Here is a 19,228-nt window from a genome sequence, read left to right as displayed (position 1 = left end):
AACAACACTTTTTTTGGGTAACACCACTGTCCCACAGATACCTCTGCTAACGCCGCGGAAGGGCCAGCATGCAGCAGCCCAGTGCTCCAGGTGGCATTGGTGGTGAAGCTTCAAGGCCATCTGCTTGTTGCAGGCAGTTCTTAGGCAGCGCACACTACTGTCCTATAGGTCACAGCACCATGATCGCAAGGCACTGCAGCTGCAAGCCCTCGTCAGAAAACCCGTGCGCGTCAAAGTGCTTCAGAGCCTGGGATCCTTAAAGGAAGACTGGCAGTGACCTTTTCCAGCAAACCGCCCTTCATCATTTTAAAAATAAAAGAGAGAGAGAGAAAAAAAAGAAAGCAAGTAAAGGCTACAAGTTGGGGGGGGGGGGGGGGGGGGGAATAAACAGCATGTTGATAACAGGTTTCAAATTCAGAGCCAGTTCAGTCTAGCAAGAGGGTATTTACACTTGAATAGATAGTAGCACAAAGCTGATTGTCATACTGTGGTCTTTAATAGTTTGCTCACCCTGAATGGCTGGAATTGCCAGAGATAAAGATACAGCCCTACAGCTCCTCTGCTTTGTAGCACGCATTAGTTATTTACACCTGTTCCAACTTCGCACAAAATGCCAATGACTCAGTCTGACACCATCATAGGCTTGCTTGCAGAGGCATAAATGAATCTACAATGCACAAGTCCAAGAGCTCTCCTTTTTAATTTTGCACATCTTGTGGCTGTGTATGTCTAAAAAGGAATGAAGGAGTTGTGAATTTTTTTCAGGTATTTTGTGACAATATCCACATCTCATCTCTCTGTCTACATGATCTTGTGATTCAGGCTTTAAAAAATATATATTACCATACACACTAAAGATGTTACAATGCACTGCACCCACTTCTACTTGCCTTAGTCTGTGGATCCCACAATCTCTGCTGACAAAATTTAAGGTCACGTGAGTAACTCAGCAGGACCACTCATATAACCAGAGCCCTAAAGACCAAGCAGTGCCATCACTTGCGCACAGGTGCAAGAGACTAGATCAAATATTTGGGAATCGAAAACATTTCCTGGGCATACAGGAGTGAAATATCATGGATACATGTTCCTCTTTTTTAATCAGTCTTGCTTTGTACTGCTGTAATTCCTGTAGAAGACTGGACTATTTCCACCTATCTTCCATTGTGTATTAGATCCTCTGAAGGAAGTTAGACCTTGCTTGCCTGAGAAGCACTACCCCAAACTCATTTATTGCACCTGCAGGCGATCCATATAAACATGCTGGGTGAGCTGGACTTGGAAAGGAAGGATTTGGAGAATGAAAGATTGCCTGAAATGGACAACAAAGTGGTGAGGAGTAGGCCTCCACTAAAGTTGTTAAATTTGGTTAAAAGTCAGAAACTTAAAAATTATGACAAGACACCAGACCAAAGGTCCATCTACCCCATTACCTTGTCCCCAACACTGTCCAAGGGCAGATGTCTTGGGGAGAGCTTAAGATGATTTCTGATTTCTTGCTTTACCTTCCCCTCACCACCAAGCTACCAGCTACTGTCAGAGAGAACTCATGATTTTTATGAAGTGATGTATTGGGTCTGGCTGAGATGGAGTTAATTCTCCCCATAGCAGCCCTCATAGTGCTGTGCTCTGCATTGGTAGCTAGGAAGGTGTTGATAACACATCATTGTTTTGGCTACTGCTGAGCAGTGCTGGCACAGCATCAAGGCTGTCTCTCCAACATTTTTACGCCCCCTCCCCCCCCCCCGCCCCCCCCAAGGCAGGCTGGGGCTGGGCAAGATCTTGGGATGGGACATAACCAGGACAGCTGACCTAAACTAACCAAACAGATATTCCGTACCATATAACGTCAGCTCAGATATAAAAGCTAAGTAAAGGGAGACAGAAGGGAGGGCATTTTTGTCTTCCGGAGCAACCACTACGCGTACTGAAGCCCTGCTTCCCAGGAAGTGGCCAGACATCGCCTGCTGATGGGAAGCAGAGAATAACGTCATTTGTTTTCCTTTGCTTTTGTGCACGACCTTTGCTTTCACTTTATTAAACTGTCCTTATCTTGACCCACGAGCCTTTTGTTATATTTTCTCTCCCCTGTCCAGCTGAGGAGGGGGAGTGATAGAGTGGCGTTGGTGGGCACCTGGCACCCAGCCAGGGTCAACCTACCACCATCACTGATGGGCTCGGTCTTGGCCGGCAGCGGGTCCATCTTGGAGCCGGCTGGCATTGGCTCTGTTGGACATGGGGGAAGCTTCCAGCAGCCTCTAACTGAAGCCACCCCTGTAACTCCCCCGCTACCAAAACCTTACCACACAAACCCAATACAAGTGAAAAAGACACCGTTCACTGCATGGCTTTGTAGGCACAAAACCAATGTAAGAAACTAGTGCCTGTGTTATGTTAAAGGATATCAATTGGAGAAAACTGAAATGACCACAACAGCAATAGGCATGTGCTTACTGCAAACCAGCATCTCCTGCATCAGACCTGGAAATCGTTTGGACATATAAAGACACAGTCACAAACCATTCTTTCTCTCTTAGATGGCTGTCACACTGTGTGTTAAATCAGTGGCTTGCCTAAGACATATGGAATGTATCCCACAGGATTAGGCTCTACTGCTCAGATGGACAGGAAACGGTATTTAAGAATTGGATTTTGACTCTTCCAGGACTTCTGTCTGAGACAAAGCTCAAGCAGCTTACCAGCAATGGGCTGACCTTGGCAACTCACTGGTACATAACACTCACAATGGAATAACTTGACAAAATTTGTTCTGTGCGAGCACTGCCTTCATTAGTTCTTCATCATCGATACTCTCTTCAGAGATGGTGCCCTTTAACCATCTTTGGGGCCCAGCAGTGAGCCCAGCTGATGAACTGATCCACGTTAAACCAACCTAACAAGAGCAATAATGAACTTGGGCAAAATCTTTCTTATTTGGGAGGGCAGCTGTTATGTTGATATGACTGAGGGGAAAAAGGAACGGGATAAGGAGTGTCTTAGGGGAGCTACAGGAGAGCACGGCAGCCCAAGCAGGCAGCTCAGTAACTTTTGGGGAGAAGAAGATATGTGAATGAAAGAGCAGTGAGGACAGTAATGTTTTTATCAATCGGCCCTTCCAAATTTTACTAACATGTGTAACTTTTTTTTTAATAGATTTTGACCAGACAAGCAATGCACAGACTGTTGAACACAGATTTCCCAAGTACACAATACATTATATAAAATACATGATACCAAGCTAAATAATGCTAATGCTCAAATGTACATCCTGTAAGTAGGCTCTTCCAAGCTCTAGAAATTGGGCACGTTTGCAGGTTCAGAGCTGACATTTTCTACCAGGGTCAAGCACACAGGCTTTGCTTGGAAATCTAGTGTCAGCAGGCATGACAACTCTAAACCTTGTACATGGTATGGACAAAGAAAAAAAATTGCACATTAAATATACATTTTTTCTGCCTTCCTCTATTCCTCCCATAACTCTTCCTACAAGACATCCCATTAAATCTTAAACATCAAGATTCTTCCAAGTTCCAGAAAAATTAGGCCAATTACACCAGGGATATGGGACTGCGTTCTGAGGTCAAACAGTTGCTATGTTATTAAGTTCCCTCATACCACTGAAGTTAAATTAACACTGATTTAATAAAAGCAATGTTTTACCTGGGATATAAAAGTCTACTTCCAGTGTGTACTAGAGCCCAAGCTCTGCAGTAGTTAAGAGAAGCATGGTTATTCTTTATTTGATTTGAAGATTTTATTTTGCTTTTAAGGAAAAAGAAAAATGAGTCCATCCCAGTTCGTATCTTCATACACATTTATAATTTATGCTCTGTTGACTGAGAGAAAAAGAACAAACATATTAAAATTTGATACCTGTCCTCCAAACAGAGGAAACATTTCATGACAGAATTTGCATTGTTTAGCTCTGATCATCTCCACATTTAGTTGTCATTGCTGTCTTAAATACCACTTCTATTTCTTCTTCAAGTATTGAGGAACAGCTTTTTGACAGCATTTTGATTAAATGCTCTAAGTACTGAACCATAACTCCACTTCCCACACTCATTCTGAACTTACTTTAACTGCTCACTGATGACTTAACCCAAAATATTAAGCTTTACCATTTGTTCCTACAAGACCTGCTGCCCTGCAGGAAAACCTCTGACAATATTACTTAATGAAGTCAGTTTTGCAAATACTGGACATCAATGTTTTCTTTCATATAATTTTATTTTTTGCCAAAAATGACTTGATTATACAGTAAGGATGTGGTATTCAGAGAGTCAGATAGCAAAATAAAAGCTAAGCAGTGGATCAAATAATTTGAACCCTAAGCCACAATTAAAAAAAAAAAAATTCATTTTGCTTTTTTGCAAATGTTATTTATCTTGCCTGTTAGCAATTCAGACTTCACTCCAACCCAGAAGGTTTGAGTATTGACATGAACGAAATAAAGTAGCATAATGCTATATCTCCACCTAACTGCTTGTCTTCTTTGCATAATCCCATTTTTATCATTTGTATTCAAAAGAATCTAAAGAATGCAAGGGTAGTAGGGTAAAAGACACTGTACAAACAAAATAAATTAGCCCCAACACCGGAACTTAAAACATGTTTTAAGAATGGAAAGCCTGGAAGAAGCATATCCTACTCTGAGATATAAATAGCTCTGCTTCAAGTGTAGGATTTGTCCTCCACTTAAACTTTTGCAGAGCCTCATGATATTCCACCATTGCCACAAACTGCTTGTGCCCAGGGATTTTCAGGACTAATCCTCTTGAACACAGATGTATTGTAGCTTTGCCCTATCTTCAGACTATTGCATTGCCCTTCCTACCATTACACCCTTGTATTCTGCATTTGAATGTCTTCATTTTTAAGCTTCTGGTGCATGTGCAAGCCATCAGTTACTCTCTCCACTGAGAGAGTGCATCCAGTAACAGGTTTGGGATTTTACTCTATTTATAATAAAAGATTTTATTTTTTTTTTAATCGAGACAGCAATTACTATGATTGCATCTGGGTTTAATTTATCTCCTTAAACAAGTTCTGTGGTTATCCAGAGCATAATGCCATTAAAAATTGTACACAGCTGAGATCTATCATGAGGGAGAAAGAAATGCTTGAAAGGCAGATTTATGAACTACAGGTAATGAATGTTGCTGGACCCTGAAGCACTCCTACTGCAATTACAAGTAGCTATTTTCAAGGAAGCCTAAGATTCCCACAAGAGTTTAAGCACCTCCAGCTTTAGGAGGCATCACATTGTGTTGGCAGGTTGGAGGCTTCAGGGAAGAGCCCCCAGTAGCTACCGCCTGCCTTTGCCCATTCACACAGGGAACGGGCGTGCAGTTCAGGCTCGGCAAGCAGGCTCTGACACATCCTTGGGCAGATACTGCTCCTCATCCCCCCTGCCCAGGGCACTGTACCACTTCCAAAGCGGCAGGTCTACCAGCGAAGCGGGATCCTTTCTCCTGCGGCTGGAAGCCACAAGGTTCAAGCTTCTTGACAGCCCCCCTCCACCACCTGCTTGGCAATAGTCTCCAGTTATCCCTCCTGTCTCTTGTTGTGCGGCTCTCATCTCTGCAAACTTGGGCAAAAAAAACTGTCACTGCCCTCTTCCCTGGAAGCAACTGCTTTCTATTGCACCAGAGAGCCGCAGCGGCATTCAGCAGTGCTGCTAAGGGGTTAAAAGAGTCACGACAGGGGGGGGAGAGCTGCTCCCCACCACCAACTTTGACTTTCCCCCAAGTATGGAGACTGACCCCAAAGTATGGAGACTGCCTTACAGGCCCTACAGGAAATGAAAACAGAGCTGATGGAAGCAGAGAACATAGATTAATTGCTTCTGTTTCACCTTTCCTTGTAGCATAGAGACAAAGAGTGATTTAGTGAGGATGAAGGATGAGAAATTACCAATAGACAGGCTGGGTAGAATTGGATCGGTTGCTGCTGCCAGAAACCAATTATTATCTTTCTTCTGCATAATCCAGGTCTTTACGTCCAGACCCCACCTGCAATTAGCAATGCAGTGTCTTAGTAACACGTACATTCATTTTTATAGTAGCGGTCAGACCCACCAAACCAACCAGTGTGCCAAAAACTGCACAAACAGTGAGAAGACAATACAGTTGTCAGAATTACAATGTCAGGAAAAAAATCATTATGTGGAATATTTAAACCTCAGGTATACAACAATTGCATTATTTACTACGGCACAATTAATTTGCATTGATGTTATAAAGAGTAACAAATTGCTGTCGCTGATGTAGCTTGTGTAGGATATGCAAAACTGCAGAAGTCAGCAGTACAAATACACTGGCTATTAGGAAATAGCTGGCCACTGTAACTCTGTGGTATAGGAAACACTATGTCAGCTTCTACTTCTGTACCCACTTAAATAAATCTGGTTGATATAGGTGAACTCAATTACCACAAAGGCTGATTTATTAATTGGGAACAAAACGTTACCCTATGAAACCTTCATTAAAAAGCATTTAACTGTGACTAATGTTAGTATATTGTTATGTATGATCTTAAGCATTATTAAGTAGGCGTCTGACAAATGATTACTGCATGTCTTCTCAATGCCTCTCAGTAAGGTGTATTTGGTACATGGCTAAACTAAATGAGGTCCTGCCTCTGCTGAAGCCCTCAACCTTTTCCATGACAAATGCAAAACCTGTTAAGATACATGCAATTCAATTAAATGGGACAAAAATCAGCCTGAAGAAAAGCATAAATATAGCATTTCCATGGTACTTTACACAGTATTATAGAGTAGTTTCATGGACTGTTTCTCATAACACCACTTGCTAGATGGTCCTTATACACAGGTAGACAGATGGATTTTGTAGACTTAGGATAATTTGAAGCATGTCACAGTAATGAAGCACGTGGCATTTTTTTTCTTTTAATTCTGTCAGTTCTGTGGCAGCAAGAATTATCACCCCAATACAGCATATAAGTATGCTTGACTTTCAGCACATCAAAAGTAAAATCTCCAGATGTGTTCCTGTGGCATTAATTAACATGGAACTGGAACAACAGGATCAAATCCAGATCAAGAAAAGAGGTTATCTGCCTTTCTCAGGTAGGAACTGCTAGAGAGAGGGAGAGAGAGAGACCAACAAAATTACAAGCCAAGTTTGCCCATTCACAACTTCAGAAGTTTTATAAGCATTTAAGAACCCATCTATGACAAAAAAAGGCAAATGCAGGTGATAACTCACTTTTGTGAGTTTGAAAGCACCACTGTGAGTGTCTTTCTTAAAGGGATCTTTAAAAGAAGCTATCATTTGACCCCTATCCTCACACAGCCAATTAACCTTCCTCCCAACTGTCACCAGCTTATCAACAAGCATTTGCTTAGATGGTCTGTGATTTATGGTCTAACAAAAGGAGGGGAGCTGCCTTGCAAAAAGGCTTAGGCTATGGAGAATACCTTCATGGATGGAACATCAACTCACATGCCCTCTAGAAGGAGCAAGGATCTGGAAGATCCAGCTGACATGGTAGCTACTCTCAATGTTCATTAAGGAACCACCATACAGTATTATATTTCACAAGTGTTTGATTGCATCACGACATTTTTAAGAGGTGATGTTCAATTATCATAGTTAATGATACACTGATTATGAAACCATAAAAATAATGAATCAGATGTTATCAGTATCGCCACAGCATGGATGAAAATGCACGTATGTATCAAACAAAATTAAAATAGTGGTACATTTGACAACAAAATGAAAAAAGAAAGCTATCAGCAGTACAAGTTATAAATAAAACAGTTTGCAAAACAATTTGAAGATGTCTGAATTAAGGACATTAAAAATAAGGTGTCCAAGTAGAAATCTCACTAAATGTTCTTCAAAACACTGTACACTTTTGTACATCGAGTTTTCAGTCAAAATCCTGCTCTACAATATTCAGCATATGCTCTGATGCTTGATACTGTAACCAGTATATTGTACTGTATAAATTATTTAATCATGCTTTACAAGCTCTGTAAAACCTGTATGCCAGAAACTCATGTGCATAACCATTCTGTATTTAAACAAACAGAAAAGCCACTATAGAAAATTTTGCCTTTTCAAACAAGTAAAATGTGGTTTCAAATCTCTTTTTTTTTTTTCACCCTCCCCTTACAGGATCACAACAACAGCTGCTTGCATGATGGATCTACGCAGATATCCTCTGGATGAACAAAATTGCACACTAGAAATTGAAAGTTGTAAGTTACTGGAGGGAGAGGGTTGGCCAAATGACAGCCGTGGTTTGAAAGACCTTCACAGGTTAGGTAAAACAGGAGCAAGTTGTTCAAATACTGTGTGTCCAGTGAGCTTGCACACTGAACAAACCCAATGTATTTCTGCAATACATAAGCCAAAATATGTCTAATTCACAATATTGATTGATCCAAGCTTGTAAGATGTCTTTCAAAATCTCTTGTGGAGGAAGGGTGAAGAGTATTTCTTGATGATTACATTAGAGGACAGCAACTGAGCACTGTCCATCTTCAGCGCCTAATCACTGCAGAAGCTGAATTAATTACTTCACCTCAGTGCATTCATCTCTAACATCAAGATTAACGTCTGCCCCACATGGTGGTGGCAGGATTGATCAATTGGTCTTACCAAAACACTTGGAGGTTATAAAATGAAACAACTTGATCCTTCAGCACCAAGGTTAATGAGAGCTTTGCCATTGTCTTCCATGAGCACAGGATCCAGGCATGCACTTGCAAATTTTTGTCATTAACATAGTCTTTATATGTTTTATGATGCTAGCCTTTAGAGAAATGCCTATCAAGGTTCTTGAAAAGAATTTTTATTCTGTCATTGGTCAAACCAGCTGCTGCTGCTGCCCACAGACCTGTCTGTCTAAACAAACTGGTTAAGACTGCATAGAGTCCAAGGCAAAATATTGCAGCAGTTTTCTAAGAATTTCCATTTTTCACATTACAACTGTTGCACTGTTAGAGTTAAGCGATCTTTTTTTGTAATAATACTTCTCTCTAAAGTATGACATTCTAGAAAGGATTAACAGATTTCCCCAAATACAGTATTTTGGTTCAGTTTACTGAAGAGAAAAAACAATTTTAACATATGAACCTCAGCTTTGATGCATACTTTGAAGTGTTAAATGAAAAGAGAAACAAGCTGATCAAAGATTAACCAAAATAATTTCCTAATACCTATGTCATCAACAAAAGCGATGTTTTCATTGTTTGTAGCACATCCCATTCAAGGAACTAAAAGTTCTCAGAAGTCCAGTAAGTACAGTTTTCATTCTGCAGAAACACATGATATAAGATTTTGCTGTGGACTGAAAAGATATTAAATTCCCCAAAACCTCAGAGCATCAATTTTCAAAAGGATTCCATTAGTCTTCAGTTGCTTAGATTTGACAATGGTCGAAACAATGGAATATTCACATATAAAATGTTTAATAGTATTGTAACACAAATATAGAATAAGTAAGTCTAAACCAAAGAAAACAAAATCACTTTGAGCCTTAGAAAATATTGCTGGGAAAGATTATTATTATTCTGAACTGCAGAGGTTTTCATCAGTTGTGTATACATAAATGTAATATATCTCAACATATCTGTGAGGTGGCGATTGTCAGGCACTGAAAAAAGCATACAGTCAGTCTGGAGCACTGATGAGAGACAAGATGGGCTCTAAGCCCATTGTTTATACTTGTTTATGATTTCTACTTGATGGCACCAGAAAGATGCTTTATTTAAAGCATCAAAATGGGCACATACCTTCAAAATTACTCTCCATAATGAAGTATTTTGTTTCTCTGTAAGTCCATAATCAATATCAGCCTTAATATAAGTCAGTGGAGGTGCAGCTTTTCATTTAGATTTTAAATTGTTTGGTAAGAAACTTGAAATATTTCCCCAATAATTATTTGCTTTTGCTCCTTTTCCTGGAATGTCATTTTATAGTGATTTTAGAAATTCTCTGCCAGATTGAGAACAACAAACCTTTTATTCCACCAGCAAATTATTTCAATCAAGTAAACATTCACAGTAGGCTTAATGAAAATTGTTTTTACTAGAGAGTATTCTCTGAACAGAACCTGCTAATTTATTTCTTTAGAGATGCAAAAATAGTGTTTTTTATTTTTAAGATCCTAGCACTTTGGCATTGCAGGCATTCATCTCAGAAACAGGGAGACAGTGTTGTCAAGGTTCCCTGTGAAACACCTCAATACCTACAGTCCCGAGTTACCACAATAGCTTATTCTCTGTTCACTGTTCAACACATATAAGGAAATCTCTGGAAGGACATACTGGTTATACTCTATATTAAACCCCCTCAACAGACACAGTAGCGTGGCAAGCTGGGCCAAGTCAATGTGCATGTAATGAATAATTGTGTTAGACCAACATGCATTAACTTTCCCAATACATCTTCTTTTGGTTAGCCTGTCCATATCTACATTGCTCTGAGTTGACTGAAGCACTGCAACACCACAGCCCTGTGTATAAAGACATATACAGCCCTTTTCCTCTCATTCCTGAGACGCAGAAGTGGTAGGCAATTGTAACTTCCCTTTCCAGTGCTGCCCATCACTCTACTGATCTCCCCAGTTACTTTATGCTAGTGCAAAACTCTGTCCGAGTCTCACAATCCACCACTTTACAGGACTTACAGAGCCACTCATTAAGCTGCGTACCCACCTTTGGGCTTTGCAGTTCCCTGCCTTTTTTGGCACAAAACAGTTTTCTTGATGTTGCTTGCTGCTGCTTGGCTCATCTCCAGCTTAAACTTATTAAGGCATGCAATGGATGCATTTGGAGAACAAATCATATCTCAATTTTCAAAATAAAGTGCATAACACATCTCTTCAGTAACTTTTCTACCTGATCAGGAGAGGAAATGGAGATATATATATAGTACCAGAGCAATCAAAATGGGCGAATTCATACTGAAGTTGCCTTCATACTGAATTTGTACCTGAATCTATTTACTGGGAGATAGTTGATTTGAAGTCTCCAGCCCAGTCAAGACTCAGGCTGATCAAAGTACCTGAGCTTTTATCAGCTAGAAGCCCAAATAACGAAACCAGACTGACACTTGGCTGGCTCATACCTCTTTATTCACAAGCTTTCACATAAATGAAGGTTTGTAGGGATGAATGCTCAGTGAGAATGGACTCAGTACTACCACTGAGACCTCATCAAGAATCAAAATTAGCGTTAGATGGAATAAGCAATTAAAATGCTAACACAATCAGGGATGAGAGAATACCACGTCACCCATGTGGCCAGGCACACATGCCCAAAAGAAAATTGCTTTTCAGACCTTTTGAACACTTGCTATAAATAATTCGTGTCTCCAAAGATATATATGTTGATATGTTAATACTTGTTGAGCCGATCCAAAGAAATCAACAAAATCTTTATTCACAATTTGCCAACAGGTCAAAATTGGCAGAGTGCATTACTTCTTATCAGTATTTAGATCAGTTCTACTAACAATTGAATGATTTTCCAAAAGAACAAGCATGCTTACCTGCTACTGAAAGCCCACAGGTAGTAAATGTGTCAGGAGCACTGGCATCTTTGACAATTCTCCACCTAAAATATACCTTCTATGCACCACAGCTTTTCTCCTCTGCATCTCTAAACCTCTTGAAAATTATTGATCATACCTGGAAGAAGAACAGAGCTCTGAAGAGCAGGCTGCCTACTTCTTTCTTAGGCATTTGAGTACAAGTAAACCAGTTGTCCTGCGTACTCTGCACTTAGCAGTACCCATTAATCCCCATGAAAGCTACCAGGGGCCAGAGTGGAGAGGGTGAATAAAGAGGTGATAACTGTGACCACTACCTCTCTGTTCGTGTCACATGCATTAGGCATGTGATGTTTTCTTCCATGACAGAAACAGTTTATGAGATTCTCACCCTGAATCTCTCCTTCCAGCTCCTGCATCTCACTTCAGCTATTCAGCTTTCTATTGTGCCAGTATACAAATCTTCACAGAGCTAGGATGAAAATGAAATTGTTAACATGTTTTCAGTTTTAAAAATATCCCTTTAAAAGAAAGGTTTATCCACCTCAATTTTGGGAAAGACAGGAATTAAATAAACCCCAGGGCAGAACTGTTCCTTAAATAAAAGGGCCAGGGAAGGTGGTGCTGCAATCACTAGGCCGTCCTGGAACTGCCTGTCTAACAGCAAGCAGTGTCTCTCACTGCTAGACAGATACTGTACACTATGTGCGCTGCCAGACCATTTTCAAAGCACTGGAAAGTGGTTTTGTTCATTTTTATACTGGGTACGTTTATATGGTTTAACCCACGTGGCACCAGCTTCGAGAGCAGTACTGTTTGTGGAAACCATCACTGAATGATAATCACTGCTTTGAGGAGGCGTGCTCTAAGTTGCCATTGCCACTGACTTTCTTCTTCTGCTACTTACAGTCGTCTTGGCTTCAGCAGGAACATAATAACAGTAACATTGACCTTCTTTTAATCCTAACTTTGTTTCTTAACAGCATTTTTATCCTTGGTGCTGCCAGTAATCATGCAAGGTTGATGCATGCAGAAAGAAAACGATAAATGGAACTGGATACAGAGACAGCAAAAAGACCTGTATGGATGTGTAAATCTATACAATACTAATAGCCCTAAATCTAGTAGCTCTCAGCAGCACATAATCTGACATAGAAGTAACATGTCTGATCTTCAGCTAGTGAAAACTGGCACGGCTCCATTTTTGTCAGTTAAACCAATGCAACTCACAATGAGAATCTTCTCTCTCTGCTTTTTTATTGGTTGTTTCAAATGTTTGTTCCAAGTGGACGGCCCCTTCCTCAGCCTCACCCTTTAAATTAGGTCTGATTAGCAGAAACACTGTAAATTAACTCAGATGAAGACTCATGTTTATGAGGAGTGTTCAATACCTGTAGAAAATGCACACAACAATTTGGAATTTAAGCAAAAAGACAAGGGGTGAATATTAAACCAAGTCAAAGGGCTGCATGGGCATGTAAAATATCTATCCTGCATTTAAATGGGAGTAGTTATTAAACTGATCTCCACTCACCTGCAGATGTAAATGCATGGCTCGCATGGAGGTGCATACCTGCAGATGCAATCACAAGCAGTATGACTGTGCAATAGAAACAGCAAGCAAAAGCCTAACAGTTAAACCAGTGCTGAGACACTAGACCATGGCCAAGATGGATCATGTGTTCTTCCCACCCTTGCTAACTGCCTTAAAAACCTGAACTTTACAAGCTTTATGTTCTTCTAATCCCATGTACAAGGACAACAGGGCTGCCGAGTGGTTCCCTGAATAGCATCCTTTGGAAAGCATGTCAGTCAACAGATTTTACGCTCAGACTCACAAGTGTTACATGTGGCACCATCCTGTCTCCTTGCGTTTGAAGCCCTGTCTGCTTCCTCAATTCAGTCTCGCTTATTCATCCAGGGTCAGCCTGTGGCTGGACCGTGCATGGGTGTGAGCTCAGAAAACTGCTGCAAACGCTGCCCTCTCTCCCTCCCGGGCTCCCTCTCAACATGAGAGCTGCAGGATCTCCTTCGTCCCTAAAGGGTGGCAGGAAGGCGGCATCTGAGCGAGTCCTCTCCCTGTCCAGGGGTGCTTCCCCACCTCTAAACCGAGCAAGCTGGAGACACATTTTCCCCTCCAAAGGCTCAGGGCTCCCCAGGGCATCCACAACAGCTGCACAGCTCTACAGCAGTGCCAGAGCACACCAATGCTATAGCACCCACAACCTGGCCCTCTCTTGAGTTCCCCTGTGTTTCTAAGGGAGACTTACTCCTACTGCAGAAGGACCACGCTCCAGAGGAACCAGGCAGTCCCACAGATGAATTGCTTTTAGGCTACTCAAAGAATAGTTGAACATCACACTATCTGTGAACAGAAAGGCGGTGAGTCATTACACCTCACAGGAATGCTGTGGAAATTAGCCAAAGACAATCCCTGAAAATCTGAAGTGCTAAGAATTGTTCCTTAATAATACTTAGCAGTAATTTAAGGCACTGCAAATAGCAGCAAAACAACTGGGCTACACAGGAATGGGAAAAGAGCACAAAGAATCAAACGCTGCCCTATTATCAAACCTCTCCAGCAGAGCAGCCAATGCAGGGATAATACATGCTTATATTGAGCCAGCAGATTTTTTTCATTAAAAAAATCACATTTCCAGCTTTTCCAAAGCTATCTTACAGGACTGCAGAACTATGTATGCACAGCTGACAACCAGAGAAATGTATACATTTAGGAGGAGGAGAGCACTTTGGTTGCACACGTTCCTTCACACACATTTTCGCAGCTTTGCTCAAGCAGTTCACCTTATTCCAAATTCTGCAGCAGCAGATGGGGAGACCATATCAGAAGCTTTACACCTGTTTCAGAGTCTAATACCATGATGGCCACTGGAAAATTCTGTGTATAGAATCAAGGGATTTTATAACTGGAACCGCTTCATCAGCGGAGCTGGGATCTGTAACAATCCATTTCTCACAGATTAGCATATACTGGGACAGAGGAGACTTAATACTTGGCTGGAGGTTACCCAGACTGCTTGGCACTCTCACGTGAGCTCTGATGGATGTCAGCTTGGCAGTTTAAGATGTTAAATCCCCCAGCTGTTAGCTCTGCTGTGCCAGGTAGCCTCTGGCAAGGGCTACAGCTGCTATGGCAGTTCACAACCCTGTGCCTTGGCACAAGCCCACTGTCCCTGGCAGCAGGCTCTGGATCGGCGTGGGTGAGATGCAGACACACATCTCTGCTGATAAAGGAGCAGACAGAAGGAGAAGGCAAACAACCGGGGACAGTAGCATCAAACTGCCGCAGCTAAATCACCCGACGCTTGTCTGTCAGAGACTTCTGGCTGCACACAGCTGCCCCACTCTAGCATCCTTCATTACAAGTATAAGTGCGGACCTCACCACACTACCTAGAAAATAAGACAGGATACTGTTATTACTCTAATACTCTTTGTCACTTTGAAGTCACCAGTATCACAATCACGGCATGACCTTGTGGACTAAGCTTGCACCTGGCTTTCACTCAGCAGAAAAAAATGATGCGCCGACAGCACTGCCCTGACAATAAGTTAAATCCCCATTTGGGGTTTCTCTTCCAGCATCCCCCAAACTTAAGTGAAATGTGTTTCACTGTCACAGGATAGGGAGGGCCAGGCTACGTTCCAATTTGGCAAGTTATTTACTTATTGGCAAGCTACTCTGTGTTTTACAACAGGTCTGAGCAGATTATCAGAACTGTCCCTCTGGTCTCAAAAATCTGTGTCTCTATGACAACTGTAATGCTGCAGCGTGATTCAGGGATCGACACTGCAACACTGAGCCATGCATTAGCCTTCTCAGCAGCACTCTTAGAAACCACTTCACTTGTGTGGGTGAACAGAACAAGCCCACAGAAACCTGAACAGAGCGAGTTGGGGAAAAGAGGAAGATTTATTTAATCAGCTACAGTATAGAAAATGGCAATTCTGCCTTGACTCCATTATTTTTATGGCTGTCCCTGCTTCATACAGAAACAGACCTAACACTAAATATATATAATGATTTGATGAAGGCACAACCAACTTAAAGTGATATTGCAGTGAATCAATAAAATATTCCACTTGAACCTCTACATAGTTTGATGCCAGAAAAAACAACAACTGTGTTCATACCTAAGTATTCATTATCACCTCTGTTGGCACAGAGTGGTCTGACAGAATGAGATTTGAACAGATTTATCACAGCTCCCTGCTTGAGACAAGATTGCATTGATCCAGGGTATGATTGCATTTGAACTACCAAGGATGTAAGAACCTACGCCTCAAACAAAAAGGGCTATTTTTATTAGAGATGAAAAACCTGTCTTAAATCCAAGCTTTCCCAGACAGCTTTTCCTTTGCCTGTCTGCAGGCACCAGATATCTAGTAATTTATTCATGCCTGGCAATAAAAATTCACTAATGAATATGACTGTGCTGGTACCTGAGGCAGCAGGAGCTTTGAGCTGGATCCACTCACGTCTTTTCCCTAAAGTACCCAAAGCCACTAAAAGGGCGTCTGGTCTCATCCTGCTTCTTCTCACCAAGCACATCAAATTGCTTCCACAGAAGGCATAATTTCTCCCCTCCCAAAGGAGCTCATTGCTCAGAGCATTCTAAAAACCAGTTGCAAGGCCCCTTCCCAGTTAAAAAAAGGCTGGAAGGACACTCAAATCTATGCCTTTTTTAAGAGATTCCATCTTTCTGATGTTTCTAATGAGGGCAGCTCCCATCCCTCACATTTGCTTAGGTTCTGCCACATCTGTAAACAAAGAACTTTGCTCACTCACCCACCTGTCAGACTCCCCCCACTCCCCCATGAGACGTGTCAGCCATAAACTCATGTCCCTGCAAGCGTCACTTCCCACAGACCCTGCAAACAGTGGGGAAAAACCCCTCATTTTCTCCAGTTTTTCTTGTCTCTGGTTATTGCAGTATAGCACTGGGAATAAGACCTCTCTTCTGCTTCTGGCCAACTCCTTTAATTGCTCTAAAATACATACTCAGCCTTAAATTTCTTTCAAACTTGGTGGACTATGAAGAGAGAGAGAGAGGTATCTATTCCAAAACTCAGGTCACTCAAACAGTGGGATCTTTCTGAGATTTAATATCTGAATGCAAAATGCAGAAGAGTTCCTGCCTGCCCATCTTGACTTAGTCTGCCAGCTATAAGTGATACAAGGTTCTTAGCATTTCATCCAATTCACAGCATTCACAATTCACAGGTGGGTCTCCATCCATGCCTTCTTCTGTACTCCCATTGCTGCCTGCTCTATGACATGCACAAAATGCCTTATTTCACAAGGGCTCTGCCATGGATCAAATGCCATATTCAAGCAACTAGCTTCCACAAACCCTAGCAAAAGAATAGTTAACACCAGAAAAACAGAAAAGCACATTTTATCACAGCACACTCATAAAACAAGAAAGACAGTACCATAGGAAACATCCCAGCAAGAGCAGGAACGGACATCAACACACGCAGGCTGCTGGTGTGATCCCATATACTGCCTATTGGGACAGCAAAGCGACTGCTCTCTGGGCAACATATTTTGCAATTCGAAACACACTTTAATCATTTCTAAAGACATTCAGATAATACACCCTAGGTCACTCCATACACCCTATGCAGAATACACACACTGAGCTTGTATCACTGCAAATTTACTCTCAGAAGCATCGCCTGTGGAGACTCTGCATGCACACAGCAATCTGTAAATCCACATTAGCTTCTGACATAGCTGAAATGCCATCCTTCTGAGCTGCAGAGAACATGCTGGCAGCAAAACAGGAGTGGTTTTAAAGTTACACCATGAGCATCCACAGCAGCAGATTTAAACATCATGAGGACAGAAAGACTAGCACATAGCTGTGGAGCTGAGCAAGTTGTTTTTCAGATACTCTGAGAGGAAGATTCACAAATAGCTTGTTGATACTGAAACTGAGAAATTAGCCAAATAGGACTGTATGTTTCATTTTTTTCACATCAAAATTTAAAATGTATTTTTGTCTCAGTTTAAGTCATTCCTTATGGCTCATCTTTTAAGTCAGTCACTAAGCTAAAATAATTCATTCTTCACAGTACACTAATGTTAAGCCACAGCAACTGCTCTATTTCCACACTTTGGAAAAATTTCTTTCCCCAGAGGACTATAAACCAGTTATTTTATTTTCACAATGTATTTTTACACTGCACACAAATTTAGAAGTTACTCAGATGCTGATAGTATAGTCTGTATGACTTTCCCTTTTTATTTTCAAAAAGGTGGATAGCTTGTCTCTACATGGATGCATAGATTTTAATAGCAAATACTTGACAATCCATGATTTCAGTGCACGAGCACATGAAATTAGCCAAGTCACCTATCTGGTATATCTTAAGTACTTTTCTGTTGCACACAGAGGAACGCAGGGTTATTCTGGACAACTGCTCTTCTCATTTTAGTGGCATCTCAGTAAGCCTCAGAGGTACCAATACAGGGCCCAGGCTGTCCCCTGCTGACCGCAGGGGACAGGAAAGCTGGGGCTGAGTCCCTGCCCAGCACAGCCTCACCAGGTCTCAGTCTTCAGCCTCTGACAGCCCCCAGGCTAGGAGAACAGCAAAAGGAAAAGCTGGGCTTGCTTTTCAAAGATAAGGGTTCATTTAGAGGAGGGGCTGATTTCTTTGGAAACAGCTGTGCTCTTAAATGAGTCTGTACATCTGCAGTCAGAGCAGCAGGAAAAATAATCTCTGCACCTGGTCATATCACATTTTTGGAAGAGCTGCCATATTGTGCTCTGAGATAATGCAGTTGTCCTAGGATGTTACAGCCATAAGTACGGTTTATGTATTTACTTGTCTTCTGCCAAGATGTGAATTGCTATATAAAACAAACAAAACCCAGAACAGATTGGAAGATTCTGGTACTCGTGGATTCACTTCAACTTGTGAGAATGAAGCCTTGTCCCAAATGCGTCCAAGTTGACAGATATTATAAATCTTGAGAAATTTTCGATTCCGTGCCTATCCACTCCATTTCTTGATCTATACCTATGGTTCCTTGACACTGCAATAATACAAATAAACAAAACACAACGCCTCAAGTCTCAACATGGAAAGGCTGCTTACCTGACCTGGGACAACATTAACATGAAGTAGTTTCATTAAGTGGCCAGTATACTCACGTACGAGTCGTCCAGTCCTCAGAAACTACTCTGCAGAACTGAGAACAGAATTGAGTCCTTCAGATAAAATTCTTAATGCTTCCTCCATTAGCTTTCTGCTACCACTTCTAAGAGCTTTATTTATTTATTCATCTTCCTCATAAACTGAAAGCAACAAACATGAAGTGCAAGAGTAGACTGCACAAAGAAACATTGTTCGTTATGAGCAAACCACAGTGTGTGGGAAACTTCAAGAAAACATTGAGCATTTCGGTTGTGTTTGAAGAGTTCATTCATACTGACATGATCTTTCACTGAGTTTAGCTTTTCTGGTGATTGGCAGCCCTCAATTCATCAGGCTTCCATGGAAATAGCAGCACCAAGTTTCCCAGACTGCCAGCCCAAATGTCCCTGGCCATGCAGGAACCATCTGTGCAGAGAGGTGCGTGATTGTCTCCCTCGGTCTTTCAAATACCTGTTACCATCGGAGTGCAAGCCTGGTTTGTACAAGGGACAGCTGCCCATCAGCATGTAG

General features: G+C 41.5%; 1 protein-coding gene across 2 annotated transcripts in view; it reads left to right on the top strand.

Annotated features, from left to right (window-relative positions):
• Positions 1 to 19,228, top strand: part of GABRB1 (gamma-aminobutyric acid type A receptor subunit beta1) — a 139,510-nt gene that overhangs the window by 99,546 nt on the left and 20,736 nt on the right. For both annotated transcript variants that reach the window (XR_007504900.1, XM_049793880.1), the window contains exon 5: positions 8,151 to 8,233. Coding sequence is in view for 1 of the 2 variants with exons in the window: in XM_049793880.1 (XP_049649837.1) it covers positions 8,151 to 8,233 (83 nt within the window). In the remaining variant the exon portion in view is untranslated. The remainder of the gene's footprint in view (positions 1 to 8,150; positions 8,234 to 19,228) is intronic.

Source organism: Accipiter gentilis, chromosome 3, assembly GCF_929443795.1.
Source record: "Accipiter gentilis chromosome 3, bAccGen1.1, whole genome shotgun sequence".
Taxonomy (NCBI): domain Eukaryota; kingdom Metazoa; phylum Chordata; class Aves; order Accipitriformes; family Accipitridae; genus Astur; species Astur gentilis.
The sequence above is the reverse complement of the archived record's forward strand: the minus strand, read 5'-3'. Positions and strand labels throughout refer to the sequence as shown.